This window comes from Capra hircus, chromosome 25 (assembly GCF_001704415.2).
Source record: "Capra hircus breed San Clemente chromosome 25, ASM170441v1, whole genome shotgun sequence".
Classification (NCBI taxonomy): domain Eukaryota; kingdom Metazoa; phylum Chordata; class Mammalia; order Artiodactyla; family Bovidae; genus Capra; species Capra hircus.
This window is the reverse complement of record NC_030832.1, coordinates 910,140-934,621: the sequence shown is the minus strand read 5'-3', so window position 1 is coordinate 934,621 and position 24,482 is coordinate 910,140. Positions and strand designations below refer to the sequence as shown.

Here is a 24,482-nt window from a genome sequence, read left to right as displayed (position 1 = left end):
AACGGGGGTTTGAGGTGCTTTCAGGTTGAGGACCAGGTGAGGATGGGGAGTGACGGGGAGCGGTGGGGAGTGATGGGGAGCGGTGGGGAGTGATGGGGAGCGGTGGCGCCAAACCCAGGCCACGTGCTGCCACACGCTGCTGGGAACAGGCTGGGAACCTCAGCCTGAGAGACCACAAGTACCGAGGGGCTGGGTTATAGAATAAGAGATGACAGGTGAGCATTTGAAAGCTGGTCCCCCACCAAGTCCCTGGGGAAGCCCTCTTGAGAGCATCTAGAAGGGGCCGTTTGCACCCCAGATGGGAGAAGACTGAGGAGACGGTGCCTGGAGTTGGCAGAAGCAGGCAGCAGACGTTCTAGGGCTGATGGCGGGTCCCTCTGCCCTGCAGGGCTGCTCGGGAGCCAGGCCGCTGCCCTTGTCCCTCAGGGTGGGGAGGCGAGGTGGTAAAAGAGCGCGCCAGCAATTGATTCAAATGGAAACACTATTTATGTTCATGTAGGCAGAGTCTGGACGCGACCTGAAAGCCCTTCTGCTTGAGATGAATGACTGTGCTGGGGGAGCCCTGTCACCATCCAGGCAGGCAGGCAGGCAGGCAGATGCTGGAGGCCGCGATGCTGGTGTCACTACAGACGGGGGATGAGTCGCGGGGTCACCCACTGGAAACACCACGCGGGCGAAGCAGCGCTCGCAGTGGTGAGGGCGCGGCCTGTGGCTTCAGACGGGGAGGTGGGCCCCTCTGCAGCACGCGCAGTGTGTTCAGGGCCGAGACGCCTGGCTGATGGCCATCGTGATGGAGTCTACAATAGCACGTGCTAGGGAGGCTGTGAAGGCAAGGGGAGCCTCCTGGAGTCGGTGGGAATGTAAGCTGGTCAGCAACTGTGGAAGACACTATGGAGGTCCCTTAAAAAACTAAAAACAGAGCTACCACCATGCTCTAGTCACGTCCGACTCTTTGCGACCCCGTGGACTGCAGCCTGCCAGGCTCCTCTGTCCATGGAGATTCTCCAGGCAAGAATAATGGAGTGGGTTGCCATGCCCTTCTCCAGGGGATCTTCCCAACCCAGGGATTGAACCCGCATCCCTTGTGTCTCCTGCCAAGAGCAGGTGGGTTCTTTACCACTAAGCCACCTGGGAAGCCCCAGAGCTACCATATGACCTAGCAACCCCACTCCTGGGCATATGTCCAGACAGAATTCTAGTTTAAAAAGATACATGCACCCCAATGTTCATAGCAGCACTAACGCAATAGCGAAGACTTGGAAGCAAACTAAACGTCCAGGAACAGATGACTGGATGAAGATGCGGTACCTATACACGACGAAATATTACTCAAGCGTGAGAAAGAATAAAGCAATGCATCTGCAGCAACATAAAGGGGTCTAGAGGTGTCATACTAAGGGGCACGTTAGGAAAAGACAAATACCATATAGTATCACTTCTCTATGGAGTCTAAACTATGATTCTAATGAACTTACTTATAAAACAGACACACTCACAGACACGGAAAACGAACTTATGGTGACCAAAGAGGACGAGGGACGGGAGGGGTCAGTTATGAGTCTGGGATTAAGAGAACCGCTTGACTGTGTACAGACAGCCGATAAGGAAGAATGCAAAAAAAGAATATGTGTGTATGTGTGTAACTGAGTCGCTTGGCTGTACGTCTGAAACGAACGCAGCACTCCCCCAACCCTACGCCTTGCTGCCCTCCCCCGGCCCTCCCTGCTGAAGACCTGCTTGAGCAGAGAAGAGGCTGCAGGCGAGAGCCCAGCATCTCCCTCCTCCCAGGCCCGGGGATACTGGGCTCGGCTGTGAGGCAACCGGGCTGGGCAAAGCCCCGCGGACCGGGCGGGAGTGTCTCCTCCCAGTCTCGGTGCTGGCCGTGGAGACTTGCTGGGGCAAGGCTGGCCCTCCGGGGACCTCTGTCCTCGGCCTGCACACGGCGCCTTCTCCCCGGGTCCTCCGAGGTCTCCCCATGCGTGTCTGTGTCCTTCTCCTAAGGACACCGGCCATGTTGATTAGATCGTCCCCCTGACGACCTCTCTAACGACCCCCTCTCCAAATACAGTCACATCCTGAGGAATGGGGGCCGGGGCTTTAACACAGGAGTGCAGGGGACATCACTCAGGCCACACAGGGGTCCCGGGCTCCCTGGAGAATTGGGAGGAACACCTCCGGCCCTCCTGAGTCTGGCTGTCTTCTCTCAAATGCATGCACCTCCTCACACACAGGGGTCCCTCTGGACCCCAGGCTCTCCTACAAGACACCTCGCAAGTGGGTCCAGGTAGAGGGGTGCCAGCTCCCAAGGGGCTGGGAACCAGGACCAGGGAGGGGCCCAGGGAAACCCTCACCCCTCATCCTCTGATTCTTTCCCGACCTCAAACCTGAGAACAAACAGGCCCTGAGCTGACCCTCCACCCGCCGTGCCCCGAGACCCGTCCTGCCAGCAGAGGCTGTGGTCAGGGCAGCACTGAGACCACATACCCCCGGAGATGCCCGGGTCCCAGTGTTCCTGTGGGCGCCTGGCCCACAATCTTGGTGCTGGAACGCTCCTTTGTCCTGGATCTGGAGCCTCCACGGGAGTCAGTAACTGTGAGTCCTCAGGGTCTGGGAGAGACGTCAGGAGGGTCGTCAGCCCAGGCGCTGGGCTCCAGGCTGGGGAGCAGCCCTTGGTCCTTGGGGGTGGCCGGTACCCAGAAGAGCAGGGCCCTGGCCTCACCACCCCGCCTCCGATTAAGGAGCCCCCATAGGGCGGCAGCCAGCCAGTGCCTCTCAGTCGTCTCCCTCCTCCCTGCCCATCGAGTGTCCCTCCCAACAGGACCCACCCTGGCTGGGGGCTCCGGGCTCTCACTTCTTCCCCTGCCTGGGCCCCCACCCCCACCCTCTGCCGGAAGAGGCTGAGTTGAACCGGCCCCGGTCCCTGGCCCCCACGGGTAGAGGATCGACCTGGCCGCAGCACACAGCCCTGTGCCCGTTTCCTGTGTGAGGGGGATAAACGGGGCCCTGGGGGCACCGGGGGCAGAGACGTGGAAGCAGCTCGGAGGAGGCCACCCTTCCGTCCAGACCAGCCGGAGCTTCCGGCCACCCTTCCCGAAGTTAGTGCTGGGGGTCCAGCTGCCCCTCAAGACCACCTGCAGATGCTGTGGCTGCTGGCCATGACCCTCCCCTGCCTGGGGCGCTCCGTGCCCATGACCCCAGGTGAGTCCACACCCCACGCAGTGCCCTGAGGATCCCATGACCCGTTTCTGCACCCAGGGTCCACCCATCTTGGGGGCAGGGGCCTCCCCGCTTCTAAACAGCTTTGCCTGGGAAGATCATTGTCTAGGTCCCTGATGGCCCCTTCCCTTGCTTCCCCAGGCCCCAGCTCAGGACATGAGCTGGTACGCAATGTGGCGGGGTGCGATGTCTCGGCCAGGAGCTACCTGTGGCAGGTGAGCCTGAGGTTCTACAATAGGACAGCTGGCCTGTGGATACACTTTTGTGGGGGGTCCCTCATCCACCCCCAGTGGGTGCTGACTGCTGCCCACTGTGTTAAGCCATGAGTATTCTGTGTCCCTGTCCCTGTGGCTGGCTGCAAGGAGGGTGGGGAGCAGAGGGGGTTGGGGGAGGTGTGTGGGTGTCCAGGAGCCCCTCCCCAGCTCTGGGGGTCCCCAGCCTCCTCTGAGTGGCTCACGGTCCCTCTCCCCAGGGGAGCTGGCAGGCTGCTACCATCAGGGTCCAAGTTGGGCAGCTGAGACTACGACCCTGACAAGCCGAGCAGCGTCTGAGATTGTCCGACACCCGGACTACGACCAGCTCCTGTCTGCTAAGGGGGGAGCGGACATCGCCCTGCTGAGGCTGGAGGCCCCCGTGCGCCTCTCCCCTCACGTCCAGGTGGTCTCCCTCCCGCCTGCCTCGCTGACGGTCCCCGAGAGGAAGATGTGCTGGGTGACGGGCTGGGGCAGAGCCACATTTCACTGTAGGTTTGGGGAGACTTGAGGCGAAGGATGAGGAACTGGGGAGGCTGGGTCTTCAGGGAAAGCGGCTCACTCTGCAGACCTTTGGACCCCAGGGAGGGGTGTCCTGCATGGTTCTGGACGGGAACCTTCTGGAACAACCTCAGGGGTGGGCCACTAGCTCTGGGTCCTGGTCAGACTCTGCCCCAGCCGTCCTGGGCTCTGACCCCCTCAGCCTGAACACGCAAGGAAGTCATCAGGTCATGGGGAGGAGGTGTGGGTCACTGAGCGTGGGCGACCCGCCAAGGTCTCAGGGTTCCTCCATGCTGCAGGGGGATGGGCACCTAGACGTTTGAGAGTCGTGTGATCAGACCCCAGATTCATGGCTGTGGGGACACTGAGTCCAAGGCCAGGGGTGCTGGGTCTGAACCCCAGGGTCTGGCTGACAGTGGGTCCCCAGGCCCCCCGCAGACCGAGGGGAGCCTTTCCCCAGCACGGAGCTCACCCAGCCTCTCCCCGCAGAGCCCCTGCCCCCGCCCTACCACCTGCAGGAGGTGGAGGTGCCCATCGTGGGGAACCAGGTTTGTAACCAACACTATCGGAAAGTTGAAAACACCACCAAGCCAATCGAGGACGACATGCTGTGTGCTAGGAGCAAGCGCCAGGACTCCTGCAAGGTGGGACCCCAGACTCACCCTCTAATCTGTCCCCCCAACCCCTGAGCGGGGGACCCGCCAGCCCCACTGCCTGGGGGCGTGGGAAGTCCTTACTGAGTTCTGTTTTCCCACAGGGTGATTCCAGGGGGCCCCTGGTGTGCCTCTGGAAATGCTCCTGGGTCCAGGTGGGAGTTGTCAGCTGGGGCCACAGTGTGCGCTCCCCGACTTCCCTGGGGTGTACACCGGGTGACCAGCTACATGTCCTGGATCTGCCAGTACGTCCTGCTGTCCCCAGGGCCCTAGACCTGGAGACCCCCAATCTTCTTCGCTCAGGGGCCCCTGGTGGTCCTGGGGAGCAGGCAGGGGCTCCAGAAGGGGGCACTGCGTGGAAGGGAGGGGCCGGCAGTCAGCTGTCTGTGACGTGAGCCTCATTAAACTGTGCAGAGCTGCTCCCAGGCTGTGTGCGCTTGACCTGACTGGGGTGGGGGTGGGGGGTCTCTGGGCGGGCTCCCTGGGCACAGCTGGTGAGGAGCAGGGTGGGCCCGCCTCCCGGGGAGGTGTCCTTGGCTTCTCCCCCTCCTGCCGCCGCCGTCTGTTGCCCGCTTCTCTGAGACCCTGTGGCCTCAGTCCACACGTCCCTCCCCACCCCTCCCCACCCCTCCTCACCCCTCCCCACCTGACACCCACACCAGGAGAATGGGGTCCCCATCGGCATCTCTCACGACTACAGCTGTTTCTTATGGGATGTGTCCTGGGGGCCCCCTTGGACAGCTGGTCTCTGGGGTTCGGAGGTGTGTCTAGGTGACACTGGAGGAGGAAGGGGCCTGGGGTCTGCGGAGGGGGCCCTGGCAGGGGGCCCAGGGGGAGGGGTGTCCAGCTCCGTGTCTTCACACTGCTTGGCCTCCAGCTGACTGCCCCGGCCCAGCCTCTCAGGACCCATGTGAAGAGCCAGCTTTTCCTGAACAGAATGAGGCGTCTGTCCAGAGTGGATCCTGGCCCCTCTCCCTGTGGGAACCAAGGGCTCTGAGGATGAGGTTTGGGGCCCAGTTACAGTGTTTTGGGTCCTAATTAGTTTTAACTGGCTTGAGCTCAGACTGGACACAGCTGATTCCTAGTCCTTGAAAATAAACTGGGCAGATAGCTGGCCGTGTGCCAGTTGGAGGACCTGCCCATTTTTATAGCAGCGATGACAGGAGCCTGATCGGTGAAATTGGGTCCGAGGTCTATGGGCCTAAGTGGCGATCACCCTCGGTGTCAGCAGGACAAGGTGATCTGAGTGTCTTGATGACAGGCTGAGGGAATAAAAAGTGATCATTAAACTCTGACACTTAAAAAAGTGAACTAACGGTTGGTTGTAAGGTGCTGTAGGATTTACAACCAAATCCTCAAGTGGAATACATTTTGTTGACCCAGGATGGAAGAAGTACTCACTTATTGGGGTCTGGGGAAGTCGTTCCATCTTATACATGACTGAACTCGATCTTACGCTAACAACTCTCAGCCTGTTTGTGGCCATCAAACACACATTGTGCACCTGATTTAATTATTAAAGAAAAGGGTGCATTGGTCAGAGTTAAGGAAAGTAAACGCCTCCCTTCCTGGGGCGCTGAATGCTGGTGCTCCTTCCGCGATAAGACTCCCTCCCAGATGCCCGGCGGGGCACTCGCTGGTCTGTTTCCTGTCTCCCGCTGCGAGAGACCCACCCGGTCCTGCCCACTCTGTTGCAGCTGCACCCCACAGCCACCCCTCCTGCCTCAGGGTGACCCCACGGCCTCCCGTCTGCACGGTGAGAGGCTCCCAGCAGTTGCAGGGGGTGCCCAGCTGGGGCTCTGCCTGGGCCCCGTGTGACATTCTGGGCACCTAGCACCCTGGAGCACCTAGCAGCAAATCCTGAGTTTCCCCTGACTCAGCCCCTTGGCCTCAATCTAGGTCAGCCGGAGGACCAGACCTCCTCCTCTTCTTCCCAGACTCACTGCTTGGGCCCCGCCCTTGACCTTCTGTTCCAGTCTTTCAGTGTCCAGGGCTCCCCTGACCCTGGAGGAGGCAGCAGGAAGATGCTGGTGGTGGTGGAGGGGGCAAGGGAGAGGGCCCCAGGCCTCCACTTGATTGAAGGCCACCAGGAGTGCCTGGGGGTGCTGGGGCTGACCAGGATGGCATGGCTTCCCCGGGGGAAGGTGTCCCGAGCCCTGAGGGCAGAGGGCTGAGCTGGGACCAGTGCTCTTCCTGGGACCAATGCCCGCCCTGGCTTGGCAGAGAGCAGCAGGGATCTCAGTGGCAGCTCTACCTTGAAGCCGCAGCCCCCAGCTCGGTCCGCCTGTCCCAGAATTCACCACGTGACACTGCACGGTTCCAAAGGGAATCTATCCAAGCCAAACGATTGCGGCTTGGTGTCACACCCACCCCCGGACGCCCGTCCTCCCACCCCTTTCTCCTGTGAGGCAGCCTCTGTTCTCTGAATTAGCCAGTCACCACGTGAATGTGACCCGGGTATGACATGACTATCTCTTCTCTGGGGAGATGTTAGCTCGCCTGGGGACCACTCAGGTGGGGGACTGGCTCCCGCAGGGTCCGTCTCTGGGTGGGAACCAGTCCCAGCTGCCTGTACGCGAGCAAAGCACCAGGGTCTCAATGGAGGTGACGCTTGGACCCCGGGATGGGAGTGGGGGCAGGTGGGAGCAAGACCCAAGCAGCGGGAAGGGGCAAAGGTCGGCATGCTTTCCTGGGGTGCCCAGAGCAGGTCCCACGGCCCCCTGGAGGAGCTGCGGGCCCTGGCAGACATGGCCCTCAGCCTGCACCTCCTCTCTCCCTCTTGGCAGGGGTGGGAGGCGGCCAGCCCCAGGGACAGGGACAGGGCCCCTTCCCCATGTTGCCCACTGTCCTCTTGGCTGAAGGGCCACAAGGGGAGGTCCAGGCAGGGCAGCAAAGGCCAAGGCGCCCAGAGATGAGGGAGGCTCTTGCGTCGCAGGCGCCTGCTCAATTTGGCAGGGATGCGGCTCCTGGGCCAGGCGCTCCCAGAATGTACCCTCCTCCTCCAGTTTGCTTGGCGCCCAGACCAGGCAGACTCTTAAGGTCACACGTTTCTACACGGCATGCCTGGGATTCTCCCGTATTCCCCCTCAGCCTGCCGCAGGGCCCACGCAACAGCGGGCAGGGGGCTGGGGAGCACGTTTCTTATCTACAACCCAGCCTGGCAGGGAGGGAGGCTCGCCCGGGATCAGTCCTGGCCGCCGCCGGCTGCCGGACCCCGCACCCTGAAGCCCAAGTAGGATGGGGTCAGGGCAAAAGGAGAAACTGGAGCTGCTGCCGGCCCTCGGCAGGTGTCCCTCCAGGTGAGGGGTCTCAGGAGGGCAAGGGGTGCAGGCCTCTTGGAACGGTGGTGCTGTGGCCCCATGGCGGGTCTCTGGGCCGGGCTCTCCATCACCCCTGGTCTTTCCGGCAGGGGGTTGTGAGCGGTGGTGCCCAGGCCCTGGGCAGCATTCGGGAGGTGGCCCCAGGGAGAGGTCAGGGCCGCGCCTGCCCTCCCAGGTGCTGGCGCTCAGTCTCCCTGCTTCCGCCCACAGGTGTGGCTCTGTCTGGCTCTCCTGGGACTTTCCTTCCTGGGAGACAGAGGTGAGAGCCCAGGCAGGCGTCCTGCTGCCCTAGAGCCCAGGCCTCGGCCCTCTGGGCAGGCTGCAGCTCCTCGGGGCTGGGTGTTCCCCAGCAGGGAGGCAGGGCTCCGGCCACATGTGTCCTGCTCGCTCCGAGGTCTGTCCTGGGCCCTCACATCATCTAGCTTTTCTTCCCGGCTCCACCCCCGGGAGATATGTGTGGGGTCACTTCCAAGCCCACCAGTTTTTTTTTTTTTTCCAATTTTATCTTTTTTTAACACCAAGAAGCATTTTGTATTGGGATGTAGCCACTTAACACTGTTGTGATAATTTCAGGTGGACGGTGAAGGGACTCATGTATCCATCCTTCCCCAAACCCCGCTTCTGATCAGGCTGGCACACAACGTGAGCGGAGCTCTCTGTGCTGCCCAGTAGGTCTTTGTTGGTTATCCATTTTAGAGATAGCGGTGTGCACGTGACCTTCCCAAAGTCCTTAACTAGCCCTTCTCCCCCACGCCCACTGGTTCTTGAAGGCTGTCACCTGTGCCTGCTGGGTCTGTATGAGAACACTCAGGTCCTGCGGCTTTGATAACTTTCGAAGTCCTTCCCTGAGGCTGCTCAGCTGGCTCAGGAGCAGACAGAGACGCAGAACACGGTGGAGCCGTCCTCACCCCCAGGCCTTCTCACCGAAACCTCAGAACGACACCCAGGAGACCCTCCTCTTGTCCCAGCAGGGGGACTGAGGCCTCCCCAGTCTCCAGCCTGGGAGCCACTCACCACCCACAGGGCCCACTTATGTCTGAATTGATTAAAATCAGGTGAAAAATTCAGTCACACAGACCGAGGTACTGAGCCCTTTACCGCGGAAAGTTTCAGGGGGCGGCTGCTTGTGGTTCAGAAAGTTGGTCACAGGCAGGAGTCTAGAGCTACTCAGGAGGGGAGCCACCTCGGGCCCTGCCCCAGGCCCTGTTACTGCAGAGGGGCCACCTGGGGGCTGCTGGGCTGACCATGAGCATTCTCACCCACCTCTCGACCAGCAAGCGGCTTTGTCCCGGAGGCCCGCGTCGTCGGGAGCAGAGCCATTCCCCCACAGTGGCCCTGGCAGGTCAGCCTGAGAGAGCAGGCCCGCCACGTCTGCGGGGGCAGCCTCATCAGCCTCCGGTGGCTGCTGCCCGCCGCCCACTGCGTCTGCAGGTGAGTCCCGCTTCCCTCTCACTGGGGCTGCATGATGCCTCCACCCCCGTTATCCCGGGTTCCGTCCCTGGTCAGGGGACTAGATCCCACACGCTGCAACTAGGGCCCAGCGCAGCCACGTAAACAAAAATGAGAGTATGTATAAAAAAAGAATTCCTGGCTGTGTGCTTTTGCACACTTCTCTCCTCAGGGGACCCCGTCCTGACCCGTCTCAGGTCAATGTCTTACCTGCCAGAGGGCTCAGCTCAGCTGTCCTCAAACACTGGGAGGGAGCCATCTGCCACCACCCACCCCGCAGCTGCACCTGGAGCCCCTGAGCTCCGGCCGGCCGCCTGCCTGCTTCCTGGCACAGAACCTGTCTGCCGCCCGCCGCCAGCCTCGGCCTCTGCCGTCTGGGCACCGCTTGCCTCGCTGTCCGCCTGGCCTGGGAAGAGTGGGGTCCAGTCCTTTCTACCCCCAGCAGCAAGGCCCCACCTCATGCGGGGCTCTGCACAAAGATGGATCATCTAACTCCACGGCTGGAGTGGACCCTGGAGTCTTTGTCCCCACCCAGATGTGGCCAGCCCCCTGGGCCAGGGCTGAGCAGAGATGGTCTGAACGAAGCCCCCAAGTGCATGGCCCTCACCCCCAGAAGCCAGTTCCAATGGTGCCAGTGCCACCAGACTCTTCCTCCTCATGCCCCATCACCTGCCTCCGCTTTCCGCACAGCTCTGTGAGCCTGGCCGTCCAGCTGGGAGCATCTGTCCTCCACACCAGCCCCCCAGGCTGTCTCCGTGGCCGTTCTCTGCATCATCCGACACCCCTCCTTCAACGAGAATGCGTCTGCTGAAGCTGGCTTGGCTGTGCCCGTCTCCCAAACCATCAGGCCCATCACTCTGGCCTCGGCAGGCTCCTCCTTCCCACCGGGCACCCTCTGCTGGCTGACCGGCTTTGGGGGACATCAGGCAGGATGGTGGGTGAGGGGGCAGGGGCGGAGGGGGCGGCCCCGAGGTGGAGTAGGCCGCGTGCAGGGGTGACTCGTGGCCTCTCTGCGCGTCTCTGTCCCCGAGTGCCTGGTGCTGCACACCGCTCACCTCGCTGCCCGCTTGGGTCAGGCATCTGCCTCACCCGCGGGCGGGCCCCTCCTCCCTCCCTGATGCCCCTCCCCTGCAGTGGCCCTGCTGGAGCCCCACAGGCTTCAGGAGGTGGATGTGCACATTGCCAGCCCGCAGAGCTGCCGCAGGCTCTCCTGCCTGGAGCCCATCACCAAGGAGATGCTGGGTGCTGGCCACTCCAGGCCTGGAAGGGCTTCTGCAAGCTCAGACCCCCACTGGCACTCCTGCCCTGGTCCTCCACGGGGCCTGGGAGCCACCGGACCCCTCCAGGCCTGTTTCCTGCTCAGCACAGTGAGGTGAGGAAGCAGAGCCCCATTCACAGGGAGTCTGTGACATGCCTGCCTCATGCTTAGCCAGGTTCCCCAGGTCCCCTTTTATCCTAAGTGACCCCAAGAGGCAGGCTGGGTCCTGGACTCGGAGCAGGGGAGAGATATCGCCATCTTGCTCCACTAGGTGGAGGGCTTTGTCTTGCCCCGGAGGTGGAATGGTGTCTGGTGCAGCTGGAGCTCGACCAATGCTTGTTACAAGAATGAGTCTGGAGTCAACCTGACAATAAACAGCCAGAGAACTCGGGCTCCAGCTTCTGCAGGGAGGTGAGCGGATGCTGCAAAGATGCAGAGGGTTGGAATCCAGGCTCAGAGAGGCCATGTGACTTATAAGGGAGGCAGCGTGCATCAGGGGAAGCATCCAGGCTTGGAATAATAATAAAGTGACTGAATCTCAGCGATGCTGTAACCTAGCTGTGTGACCTTTAGGGAGTTGCTTAACCTCTCTGAGCCTCAGAGGCCTCAAAAAAAAAAAAAAGAGGCGGATAGAGCTGATATGCAGGGCTGCCAACAGGACAGATCAAGGATGAAGCTCCTGCCTGGACACTGGAGCCCCAAAGAGCTTGCCTTGTGTGCCCCGCTCCCCTGCCCCAGCATCCCGCCCCTCTCTGTCCCTGTGCTCCCTGAAGTCAGCCTCAGCCCGAGAGCCCCGGGACCTGTCTGCTCTTCTTGCTTCTACCAGGGTGAGTCTGGAGGTTCCCTGGTCTGCCCACTTCAGGACCAGCACTGGGTGCAGGCGGCAGTGGTGAGCTTCAGTGGGGTCTGTGCTGAACCCAGCCACCCGGGTTGTGTGTGCCAGGGTCTCCGCCTGCCAGCCCTGGATCCGTGCCACGGCCTCCTGCTGAGACACCTGCGCGGGGGCCGACCCCTCGCTGGGGCATGGCCTGCCCTTCTCCCATCATCTCCTCCGAGCTGCCCCTTTCTGTGCAGCCCTTCCCTGCTCTGCCTCACTGTCCCGCCTGTCCCCGCCTGTCCCGCACTCCACCTGACCCCCACGTGACCAGGATGGAAGACGGCCAGGGCATGCAGGCGGCTTGACTTGTTTAAGGCAAAGAGCTGGGTCAGGAGGGAAGCACAAGGCTGCTGGGCCCTGCGGGTGGCTTCGGGGGCCCTGGGGGGCCTGGGGGACTGGGGGCGGCCAGCACCCTGTTGCTAACACCAAACGCTTGGTGGCCTGCTCCTCTGGCCTGTTCATTTGACCTGTCACGGCAGAGGGGGCTGCAGGACTACATGTCCTAAACAGACATCCCTGGGGGGCTCTGTGCCCCTGGTTTGGGGGTATCTGTGGCGGGAGGGGGGGCAGGCTGTGGATGGTGTTTGCTCTCAGAGCAGTGGCCTGGGGCTCATCCTGGTCTTGGAAGGCTACATACCTGGCAGCGTCTACGTAAAAGGCAGGTAATGACTTTTTCATTCTTTTCGAGTCTCTCCGTGAGTCTGGCTCTTCTCTGCACAGGGACACCCACAGAGTGAGCCCACAACCTCCAGCATAGGCACGGCTGGGTGGTAGGGAAGTGGGCCTGACCCTCACCGTGGCCCCCACCTTGTTCCCCCATCCAGGGACTTTCTCACCGAAATCAAATGGCTTGGCCCATCCAGGTTGCAGGGTGTGAGCGGTGATGTGACTCCAGGTCACCCGCGCCCTAGACCCCCGGTCCAAGTCTCACTGTCCAGCCACGAGGAGGGAGCAGAGAGCCCAGCACACCTGCGTCCACACCCCAGGCCCTCCCATCCTGGCCGTCGGCAAAGGAAAGCGTGGCCCTGAGTGGCTCCTGGCGCAGACTGGGTGCAGGGAGCCCAGGTGGGAAGGCGCTCCCAGCCCCTCCTTCTGCCTGTCCTCCGACCACGCCCCGGCTAGGAAGAGGGTCTGAGGAGACTTTCCTCTGTCTGGAGAGGGGGTGTAGCAGGCAGGGCCCCAGCTTCTGGGTGCAGACCCGGCCGGAAGGGGCCTGGACGGCATCTTGTGGCCCTGGAGTTGCCTGGTGGAACCCTGCTTCCTGTCCGCGTCTCAGAAGCCGCCTGTGTAGAGGGCAGGCTCCTCTGCTGCGGCCTGTCCTGGCCTGGGAAGCCCTGTCTCCTCACTGGAGGGGTCCAGGGTCATTGTCAAAAGCCTGCCAGGACCCCATCCCCTAGCAAACCTAAAACCTGTAGAGGAGAGCCTGGATTCCTGCAGCGGCACAGCTGGCCTGCCCTTGGCGTCCCATCCCTGGAAAAAGGCCCTGAGAGCCCACGTCTCTGCTGTCTGCTGTGTGGCCTGGGGAGCTCCCTCCTCCTGCAGGGAGGCAGGGAGGACCTGTTATCTCCCTTTGTCCCCATGTGGACACTGTCATGTGGCAGCAAGTGGCCAACTAAGCAGGGCTAGGTCAGACCCCAAGCATCTTGGCTGTAAAGACTTTTCTCCCCAACTGGGCAGGGATTGGAGCCAGTGCCACCCCCTCCAGGAAGCCCTCCCTGGTTCCTGCCAGGCACATTGTCTCCCCTCCTCTATCCTCCAGGACCCTAGTCTTTGGGGTTCCTCAGGAGGGTGTCATTTTGAGGCCCAGACTGAGCCCCATGGAGACAGCTCAGGCCCTGTGACTGGCGTCTCTGTGTCCATCCATCCCTGGGTCCCGTGGGCCCCACCACAGATCAGATTGGCACAGCCCCAGCTACCCGGCCTGGGGCAGCTTCTTCCTAACTTCCCTCTGTCCGGCCAGGGCCTGATGACTTAGCTGATAAGGCCCCTGGGAGGGGCTGGGACTTTCCTGCCCACTTTCCTGCCCCAGCCCCCTGCCCAGCTCCTAACTGCAGGCTGTGGGTCCTCCGAGATCCTTGAGGTCAGCGGCCCCTTCTTAGGTGTAGGGGAGCCAAGACACGTACATGCTACATTTATGATTAAAAATTATTTGAGACTAAGATGGAGAATGAGCAGCCTCGTCACCTCCTCCAGTGTATGACTTCAAGTCAGAGTCAGAAGTTGAGAGTCTGGCTGCAGACCAGGGCCTGACCTCCGGGGCTCTGCAAGGTGGACCCCAGTGCCCCTCCACCCCCCAGCCTTGGCGGAGCTGCAGGGCTCGAGGTCGGCAGGGCAGGAAAGGACTGGGAAACGCAAAGGCAGTCTTGCCTCCGTGGTTCTGGAACCTCACTTGATGTGGAAATCAGTCCTAGAGGATTAATGTCAAAGTATGTCCGCATGTGTGAGTATACACACGCGTGTGCATGTGTAACAGTTCAAATCTTCCATCTGTAAACACAAACACCTTCAACTTTACAAAGCCAACAAAAACAATTTTCAGCAACTGCGAAAGTGTTAAAGCAGTCATTTCGTCGAAAAACCTCAAAATGATGGGAAGAACCTAAGGACTTACAAGCCTCCCTGCCGGGGAAACGCAGAAGTGCCCTAAGGCAAACCCCACACCCCAGCAATGAGATAAATGCACTACAAAATGAAGCAGCCAAAGGATGCTACTCTTTACAATAATTTAAAATATTGAGTACTGATTATGCCTTTACTCCCTCGACATAGTATGCGTGTGTGTGTGCTAGGTGGCCCCAGTTGTGTCCAACCCTCTGTGACCCCACAGACTGCAGCCCACCAGGCTCCTCTGTCCATGGGATTCTCCAGGCAGGAATACTGGAGTGGGGTGCCATTGCCTTCTCCAGACAGCAAGAGCAGCCTGTGCATAAGCAGGAGCACAGTCCCAGTGAAGACAGTTGGGAGGCAGGGGCCCAGGCGTGTCTCTGAGATGAGCCGGGACAGTTGCGGGGGTGGTCCCCTGGGGGCTACCCCACAACAGCAGCGGACACTCTGCCCCACAGGAGACGTGTGCTCTACGGCATGAGCCAGGGTGCAGAGAAGAGGCCCTGGGCTCGAGGGGCAGGGCGGGACCACCCCCACAGCCAGGTGGGTGCCTAGGGGTGGGGGACCCACAGAGATGGTGGCTGCACCCAGCCGGGCCCAGGGGCCCTCCCCTCCCTTGGTGACACCCGCAGCCAGAGACAGGCAGGACCATGTCTGCTCTCCATGCTCTTTAATGAGTGTCATCGGGGGTGGGCTTGGGGCAGGGGGCCGGGGAAGGTGGGGGAAGTTCGCCTCCTCGGCCGGAAGCAGTGGGGAGGGGACAGAGGGGGCCGGCTCCTCCGCTGACCCAGGGGGCAGCCTGGGCACCAGGCTCAGGGCTCCTGGGGGACATACTGGTGGATCCAGTCCAAGTAGGAGGTGACGCGGGTGTAGACGCCGGGCCGGTTGGGCTTCGCGCAGCCGTCGCCCCAGCTGACCACACCTGCCTGCAGCCAGGTGCCGTTCACCTTGCAGACCAGGGGACCTCCAGAGTCACCCTGCAGGGTGGGGTTGGGGGGTCAGTGTGGCTGCAAAGCCAGGCGGTGGGGGCTGCGGGTTCGCTGACCCACCTGGCAGGAGTCCCTCCCGCCGTCCCCAGCACACAAGTTATCCTCCTGCACGATGGGTACGCTGTCGTCCGTGGACAGGCCAGAGTGGTACTTCCCGTCACAGACACTGTTCTCCACGATGGGCACCTTCACCTGCTTCAGGGGGTATGGGGGCGGCAGGGGCCCTGGGGGGAAGGGGCGGAGGGAGGCAGTATCAGGGGGAAGCACGCAGTGGGGACCCTGGTCCCCAGAGGAAACACCAGAGCCTGGAGCCTGGCCCCACCTCATCCTGCGGTCCCCGACACTCACTTCCATCGTCCACGTTGCCCCAGCCCGTCACCCAGCACTGCGACCCTGGGGGGAAGGTCTCCGATGCAGGGGGCAGGGTGACTGGCCGGACATGGCAGGGAGATCCTCACGGGCTCCTCCAGCTGCAGCAGGGCGATGTCCGCCCCATTCTCAACCACGTAGTAGTGGGGGTGGGGGATGACCCTGCTGACGGGCAGCAGCCGGTCCTGGTAGTACAGGTGCTGCTCCCGCAGCTGCAGCCTTAAGTCTGAGGGCTCCTGGAGTTCCCTGGGGACAGAGACAGGCCCCTACTCAGAGCTGAGCCACCTTCGGGACACCCAGGAGCCTGGGTGGAACCCCGGGTGCACCCCACCCGCAGGCCCCCTGGAGACTCACGGTCCAATGCAGTGGGCTGCGGTCAGCACCCACTGGGGGTGGATCAGGGAGCCCCCGCAGTAGTGCTTCCAGTACTGGTCTCTGACTCTCAGGCTCACCTGCCAGGGCCACCTGCTCCCAGGGGCCTCCTGTCCCCCGACGATGCCCGCGCGCTGCAGGGCCTGGCCTGGGCCTGGAGCAGGAAGCCTTCAAACCTGGGCTCCTCCGAACCCACCACCCGCTCCTGGGCTTGTGGGTGTGGGGGAGGGCAGAGACCCCGCGGGCCCAGGGTCAGGACTCACCAGGGGCTGCGGAGACCAGGCTCAGCAGGAGGGCCAGCGCCAGCAGATGGAGCATCTGGAAGGAGCAGGGAGGGGTCTGGGGGTGTGAGTCTGGGGGTTTGCAGTCTGGGGTTTGAGGTTGGGGTCTAGGGTGTGGAATTTGGGGGTGCGGGGTCTGGGGGTTGGAGGTCTGGGGTCTGGGGGTGCGGGGTCTGGGGGTCTGAGGATCTGGGGTCTGGGGGTGTGGGGTCTGTGGTGCGGGGTCTGGGGATGCAGGGACTGGGGTCTGGATTCTGGGGTCTGGAATCTGGGATCTGGGGTCGGGGGTCTGGGGGTGTGGGGTGTAGGGTGTGGGGTCTGGGGTCTGAGGTCTGGGGTCCGGTGGCATTCGGCCCTTGATCAGGGGGTCTGTCCAGGCGGGGGTCTGGGGCCTCAGTGCTCAGCCACCCGGCTGCACAGTGACACCTGGTGTCAGGGTCCTGCTGGGGGGCTCACCTTGGCAGGTCCAGGCTGCTCTTGCCCAGCCTGCTCTCTCTGCCCCTTTATCCTCACAGACAACAACAGGGTCAGAGGAGGGGGCAGGTCCTCCAATCCAGGGGAGTGGGGGAGGAAGTGGATGACTCAGACCAGAGTGAGTCCATCTGGTCAGGAAGGGGCCCTGCCACCCTCCTCCACACCAACAGACCCGATTCCTCCATGTGGTCCCATATCCATCTCTGGCTGTTATCTGAGAAGTTAACTCTACCATCAGGGGAGCCTTGTTATCTGGGGATCTGAGTGCCATCGCAGAGGGACAGGTCACGGGATGTGATGGGGAGGGGACAGGAGAGGCCAGAGCCACCTTCCCTGGACACTCCCCCACCAGGCCCAGCACCCCTGTCCCCCGCCTGCAGGCCGGATGAGCCCCATCCCTGTCCACCCACTCCACCTCCTCACTCTCCCCTGGGCCTGCTGGTCACCCGGTTCTGCAGCCCATCCGCCCTCCTCACCTCACGGCCTCCTGACCCCTGCCTCTCCCTCCCTACCATCCATGTGGCACCTCCTGTCCTGCCCCCACCCTGCTGGGACACCAGCCTGGCTCTTGGACCCTCCTGTCCCTGGCTAGCTCTTTTGAACGTCCTAGGGGTGTACTCAGCTGGATTTCTGGGGGTCAGCACTCCTGGAGGCAGGCAGGAAGACAGGCTGCCTAGGCCCCATCTCAGGTGTCCCTCTGGCCGACCCTGGTCACTAATTCTATCAACAATTCATCCCGGGGCCTCCAGGTGCTGCATCCGGGTCCATGCAGCAGGTTGATGGAGATGGAACTCTAGGAGCCCACGGTCGGGGCGGGGGGCGGGGAGCGGGGGAAACAGGGACAACAGTGACAGTCTGGTGCCCAGAGCCTGCTAGGGGACCAGACAAGGCTTAGGGAGCTCCAGAGAGCCTTACCTCCAAAGGAAGCTCTGATTGGCTTAGCCCTGGGAAGAGGGCCAATCAGCAACTTAAGCATGTGCTCATTCTGATTGGCTAACATTGGACCAATACCTGGTCAGGCCTGGGATGTGGGCGGGGCTAGGTGATAGGAAGGTGTGGACAGACCCCACGTGAGTCCTCCCGAAGACCCTCTCAACTGAGTAGCCTTAGTTCATAAAGACCACCTCCTCCTCTTGAAACTCAGCAATAAGTTTAAGCCCCTTGCACAAAATCAGTAATAACCAAATAAATAAATAATTCGTTGAAGAAATGTAACCTAAAAAGATTCTACCTAGTTAATGAAAATGCGATATAAATTGGGCGATCACGTTGGGGGTCCAGTTTGCAAGGTTCTGAGATGCATTTCCCGGTGTTGTGAGGATGCATCCCACGTGTCCCACCGGCTGGGGAAGCGATGCTGTCGGCCGATGGTGTCCTGTCCTCAACAGCCCTAAACCAGTGGCCTCTTGAGCTTTCTGTGGATTCCCCACTGCAGAATGAGTAAGTGATGAGTGAAGCTGGTCAGTGCATTCAGCCCCCACGGTAGCCCCAGGGGAAGTCTCTGTCTGAGGCTGTGGTCTTTGGGGCCAGGGATGGGGGTCCTGCCTCCCCAGGCATCGCAAGCCACTGGCCTGATGTGGGACCTGAAGTGAGAAAGGACAGGAGGAGGACTCCCAGGGAGGAGCCTGGGGGATGCCCCAAGAGCCTCAGTCTGCTAAGGACAGGTTGATGCAGAGAAAGTGGGGCTGGGCCACCCCGGGTCAGAGGCCTGCTGCCCTGGGGAAGATGGACCTGGGGGCAGGTCTCTCCGGGGGTGGTCTTTGGGAGTGACCGGGGCAGTGTGGAGCAGATCGGAGTTGGGGAGTGTGTGTCAGGAGGGACCAGCTGACCGGCCATCCCTGACCTGCCCACCAGGTCGTGGTCTCAGAGTGGCGGTCTGGCTGCAGCTGTGGCTCTGGGCTGGGACCTCCGAGGAGGGCGTGGGGAGCACAGCTGGACCTGGGGCACTGAGGTCTGCGGACTCTCCTGCCTGTGACCATGGCCTCAGTTCCCACAAGGAAGAAACGCTGAGGTGGACTGGACCCAGTGCTTCTTGCCCCAGGCCCAGCCTATGGCCTGTGCTCTCCCTGCCAGGGAGGGGTCACGGGTCGAGGGTCAGAGAAGCCCGGAGAGCCCGTGATGTGGGCCAGTCAGGACAGCCACAGCCCTCACCCAGCTCACCTACAGTCAGGTACTAGCTGACCAGAGGTCCGCTAGGTTGTCCTGTGGGCAGAATGGTGTAGGCCCAGGAGGCCAGAGAGCCGGGGAGTCCTCATCCTCCACTTTCCGAGCCTGGGCTCACCTGCCCGACCTCCCTGGGGTCCCGGGGACGCAGCACGTCCAGCCAGCCGATAGCGGCTGCCCTCTGGGTCTGGTCATCCTGGCTGGTGGTCTGCAGGGCAGCAGGGGAGGCTAGGATCAGGGGGAGCTCTACAGGGGGAAGGGGGCAGCAGCCCTGTGCTGCAGAGTCACACACGGAATGCCAGACACCCGCAGCGGCCATGAGAGGGTGTTATCAGTGCAGGGTGATGTCCAGAGTGTTAGGACAGTAGCCTGGAAAGAGACTCAGAAACAGTCCCCTATTTTCAGGAGACAGAGAGGTGGACCTTCCTAGCACATGTTTCTGGAACAACTGTGTCATCTGTGTGGGAAGAGAGGTGAGCCTTGGTGCTCACCCTGTAGCACACACAGAGAAACTGTTCACAGGGGACCCTAGGCCTCAGTGTAGACGATAAGACTGTAAAACACGGGAGAGAAACTATAGTGGGAAACCCTGACCTGGAGGAAGGCGAGGAGACTCGGAAACCACCAAGAGAAACAGAAGAGCTGGTGAGTTTCTGAGTCAGAAGAAATTGGACCTCACCAAATTGAAAACTTACACTCTGAGGGACACCATTAAGAAAGCAAAAGTGTAACCCACCCACTGAGAAGGATATCTGTGGGGCAAGAGCCAGGTAAAGCGGGGAGAGGAGGAGGCTTACAACCCCTCAGACGACACCCAACTGATTAAAGGGGCAGCAGCTTGTGTAGACGCTTCCTCAAAGGTGAAGCACCTTCTTTCTCATCAGGAAAGTGCAGAGAGGAGCCGCTGCCACTCGCCCTTTGAAATGCAGGGACACCCCAGGCTCTGCCCACTGCCTCCCCGTGTCCCTCTGCGCTGCGCAGTTGGGTGGGCGCTCGCTCGAGAAGGGGTCAGTGTTGCAGAAAAGAGAGGAGGGTGCCAGCCGGAGCAAAAGGGCTTGTGTTCAGGCAAGGCTAATGGAGATGGGAGGGTAATGGACACGTGAGCATTGACCAAATACATCGCTGGATTAGGGGCAGAGCCGGGTTTTACCCACCGGAGAAGGCAGGAGATAGGAGATGGGGCTGCAGTAAACCCTGAGGTGTGGAGCTGGGGTTGGGGAAGACTGATGGCTTCAGTGTAGACACTGAACTGTACAGTTCAGTAAATATAGGGAGTGAGAGCCCGTGTGTGTGCTCACGCATCAGCCTGTGTGTACATGTGTGTGATCCCTTGTGCACGTGTGTACATGTCTGTGTTCACATGCCAGCCCATGTGTGCCTGTGTGTGCTCACGTGTGAGACCCTGTGCAATCCCCTAGCTGTGTCCCTGGGAGCACCCGGGAGCCTGAGTGTCACCGTCACTGGAGTTCACGGGTGCGTCTGCACTGCTTTGGAGAGTTTTATGCAAATCTAAACCCGTTCTAAAAAATTACGTTAAAAAAAAAGAAATACAGAATAGGGATTGAGGCCCAGCTCAGCCCTGTGACTGGCGTCTCTGTGCCCACCCGTCTCTGGGTCCCGTGGGCCCCACCGCAGATCAGATGGGCACAGCCCCAGCTGCCCAGCCTGGGCAGCCCCTTCCTAACCGTCCTCTGCCTGGCCAGGGCCTGATGACTGAGCTGATTAGGCCCCTGGGAGGGGCCGGGACTTTCCTGCCCCTCCTTCCTGCCCCAGCCCCCTGCTTAGTTCCTAAGCACAGGCTGCGGTTCCTCTGGAAAGCTTGAGACCACGGCCCCCTCTTAGGTGTGGGGGAGCTGAGGTACGGGGTTGGGTAGGGAGCTGCTTGATGATCCACAGTGGAGGGGGACAGAGGCAGTGGGGGGCAGACTTGTCTCCTCCCTGCCAACCCTGGGCCCAGAGCCTGCTCCTAGTTTGATCAGCTGACAAATCAGGACGTTAGAGGCTCTACCTACGCTCTGAGCCCATGGGGACTACACACCTAGGAAGGTGGCCTTGGGGGAGGCACTGCGGTGGTGAGAACTGGGGCCCAGGCCACCCCTCCCAGGGCCCAAGAGGCCTGGTGTGGGGGCAGGACAATCAGTGACCAGGGTCGGCTGGAGGGACGCCTGAGATGGGGCCCAGGCAGCCCCTGCCTGTTTTGAGGGGTGCTCACCTGAGAAATCCAGCTGAGTGCAACCCTAGGGTTTTCAAGAAAGCCAGCCAAGGACAAGAGGGCCCCAGAGCCAGGTTGGTGTCCCAGCAGTGTGGGGGCAGGACAGGAGGTGCCACATGGATGGTAGGGAGGGGGAGGCAGGGGTCAGGAGGCCGTGAGGTGAGGAGGGCAGATGGGCTGCAGAACCGGGTGACCAGCAGGCCCAGGGGAGAGTGAGGAGGCAGAGTGGGTGGACAGGGATGGGGCTCATCCGGCCTGCAGGCGGGGGACAGGGGTGCTGGGCCTGGTGGGGGAGTGTCCAGGGAAGGTGGCTCTGGCCTCTCCTGTCCCCTCCCCATCACATCCCGTGACCTGTCCCTCTGCGATGGCATTCAGATCCCCAGATAACAAGGCTCCCCTGATGGTAGAGTTAACTTCTCAGATAACAGCCAGAGATGGATATGGGACCACATGGAGGAACTGGGTCTGTTGGTGTGGACGGAGGAGGCAGGGCCCCTTCCTGACCAGATGGACTCACTCTGGTCTGAGTCATCCACTTCCTCCCCCACTCCCCTGGATTGGAGGACCTGCCCCCTCCTCTGACCCTGTCGTTGTCTGTGAGGATAAAGGGGCAGAGAGAGCAGGCTGGGCAAGAGCAGCCTGGACCTGCCAAGGTGAGCCCCCCAGCAGGACCCTGACACCAGGTGTCACTGTGCAGCCGGGTGGCTGGAGCACTGAGGCCCCAGACCCCCGCCTGGACAGACCCCCTGATCAAGGGCCGAATGCCACCGGACCCCAGACCTCAGACCCCACACCCTACCCACACCCCCAGACCCCAGACGCCACCCAGCACCCCCGACCCCAGACCCCAGACCCCAGACCCTAGACACCTCACCCCCAGACCCCACACCCCCAGACCCCTCACCACAGACCCCACACAGACCCCATTTCCCCAGACAACACACCCCAAGACCCCTCTCTGCAGACGCCATACTCCCAGACTGCACACCCCCAGACTCGCACCCCCAGACCCCTCCCTGCTCCTTCCAGATGCTCCATCTGCTGGCGCTGGCCCTCCTGCTGAGCCTGGTCTCCGCAGCCCCTGGTGAGTCCTGACCCCGGGCTTGTGGGGTCTCTGCCCTCCCCCACCCCCACAAGCCCAGGGGCGGGTGGTGGGTTTGGAGGAGCCCAGGGTTGAAGGCTTCCTGCTCCAGCCCCAGGCCAGGCCCTGCAACGCGTGAGCATCGTCGGGGGGAAGGAGGCCCCTGGGAGCAGGTGGCCCTGGCAGGTGAGCCTGAGAGTCAGAGACCAGTACTGGAAGCACTACTGCGGGGGCTCCCTGATTCACCCCCAGTGGGTGCTGACCGCAGCCCACTGCATTGGACCGTGAGTCTCCAGGGGGCCTGCGGGTGGGGTGTGCCCGGGGCTCCACCCAGGCTCCTGGGTGTCCCGAAGGTGGCTCAGCTCTGAGCAGGGGCCTGTCTCTGTCCCCAGGGAACTCCAGGAGCCCTCAGACTTAAGGGTGCAGCTGCGGGAGCAGCACCTGTACTACCAGGACCGGCTGCTGCCCATCAGCAGGGTCATCCCCCACCCCCACTACTACGTGGTTGAGAATGGGGCGGACATCGCCCTGCTGCAGCTGGAGGAGCCCGTGAGGATCTCCCGCCACGTCCAGCCAGTCACCCTGCCCCCTGCATCGGAGACCTTCCCCCCAGGGTCGCAGTGCTGGGTGACGGGCTGGGGCGACGTGGACAATGGAAGTGAGTGTCGGGGACCCCAGGATGAGGTGGGGCCAGGCTCCAGGCTCTGGTGTTTCCTCTGGGGACCAGGGTCCCCACTGCGTGCTTCCCCCTGATACTGCCTCCCTCCGCCCCCTCCCCAGGGCCCCTGCCGCCCCCATACCCCCTGAAGCAGGTGAAGGTGCCCATCGTGGAGAACAGTGTCTGTGACGGGAAGTACCACTCTGGCCTGTCCACGGACGACAGCGTACCCATCGTGCAGGAGGATAACTTGTGTGCTGGGGACGGCGGGAGGGACTCCTGCCAGGTGGGTCAGCGAACCCGCAGCCCCCACCGCCTGGCTTTGCAGCCACACTGACCCCCTACCCCACCCTGCAGGGTGACTCTGGAGGGCCCCTGGTCTGCAAGGTGAACGGCACCTGGCTGCAGGCAGGTGTGGTCAGCTGGGGCGATGGCTGCGCAAACCCCGACTATCCCGGCATCTACACCCGCGTCACCTCCTACCTGGACTGGATCCACCAGTACGTCCCTCAGGAGCCCTGAGCCTGGTCCCCAGGCTGCCCCCTGGGTCAGCGGAGGAGCCAGCTCCCTCTGTCCCCTCACCACTGCTTCCGGCCGAGGAGGCAAACTTCCCCCACATTCTCCGGCCCCCTGCCCCATTGCCCATCCCCGATGACCCCCCTCCCAGCGGACCCTTCTCTGCTGACCCCTCCCTGCCCTGAGCCCCTGCCCCAGCCCCCTCCCCGCTCAGCTCAGGGCGCCGGCAGGGGCTGCAGACACTCATTAAAGAGCATGGAGAGCAGACATGGTCCTGCCTGTCTCTGGCTGCAGGTGTCACCGAGGGAGGGGAGGGCCCCAGGGCCCGGCTGGGTGCAGCCACCGTCTCTGTGGGTCCACCACCCCCGGGCACCCACCTGGCTTGGGGGTGACCCCGTCCTGCCCCTCGAGCCCAGGGCCACTCTCTGCACACTGGCTTGTCTTTTTGGTGAGGTAAAAAGTACCTTTCAGAACAGGTAAAGCAACACAGTCATTGAGATTATTCTCGGGGCCCCAGGTATCCAGCATTGAGTCAAGAATCAGATTATCATCCCCTATAGCCTGTCCCCACCCCAGGGCCCTGTCCTAACAATCCGGACTACCCAGCCTGCCAGGCAGCCCCTGGGAGGCCTGCCAGGTGACCCCAGACTCTCGGCGGAGGATGAGGACTCCCTGGCACCCTGGTCCCCACCCCTCCCCAAGGTGACCTGGAGAACCTTTGTTCCCCAGGGGCCAATACGTCACCCAGGTGAGCTGGGTGAGGACTGCGGTCCACGTCCCTGCTTCTGCACACAGCCTAGTCAACTGTCCCTCCCTCCTGTTCTCTAACCGTTGACCCACGGACCTGTCCTCGGCACAGCGAGTAGGGGCCTCTGCCGGGGCCTGGGGCAAGAACTGCTGCAGCAGCCTTGGGCCGACCCAGCTCAGCGTCTTCTCATTGTGGAAACTGAGGCCAACATCATAGGCAGGAGGATCACAGACCCTAGCACCCCAGATCCACCTCTGCCCACCCACTCTGCCCAACTTTCGAGGCTGCTTGCTCTCTGGAGTCCTGCAGTTCTTCGAGTCTCCACCAGAAGGAGCCCCTACTGCCTCTGGGCGCTGGGCGGGGCCAGGTGGGCGGGGCCAGGCAGGTGTGGGAGCGGGGGAGGGGCCGGCTGCAGCCCAAGGTCCCTCATACTGGAGACTCGCTGCCCACCTGGGTCAGAGCAAATAGGTCCCAGCCTCAGCCAGGTAAG

At 61.9% G+C, this 24,482-nt stretch overlaps 2 protein-coding genes and 1 pseudogene across 2 annotated transcripts; 2 read left to right on the top strand and 1 right to left on the bottom strand.

Moving 5' to 3' along the window:
* On the top strand, window positions 612-4,894 carry LOC102178411 (annotated as a pseudogene).
* LOC102178129 (tryptase-2) lies at window positions 14,790-16,675 on the bottom strand. The gene is given in 7 exon segments (XM_018040765.1): window positions 14,790-15,106; window positions 15,179-15,342; window positions 15,467-15,563; window positions 15,565-15,733; window positions 15,842-16,013; window positions 16,123-16,177; window positions 16,597-16,675. Coding segments are annotated over 6 exon segments (822 nt in total). The 5' UTR covers window positions 16,597-16,675; the 3' UTR covers window positions 14,790-14,941.
* On the top strand, window positions 21,544-23,511 carry LOC102177855 (tryptase-2). The gene is made up of 6 exons (XM_018040764.1): window positions 21,544-21,642; window positions 22,019-22,073; window positions 22,183-22,354; window positions 22,463-22,728; window positions 22,851-23,014; window positions 23,086-23,511. Exons 2-6 carry the CDS (start codon window positions 22,019-22,021, stop codon window positions 23,248-23,250), a joined length of 822 nt encoding a protein of 273 aa, XP_017896253.1. The 5' UTR covers window positions 21,544-21,642; the 3' UTR covers window positions 23,251-23,511.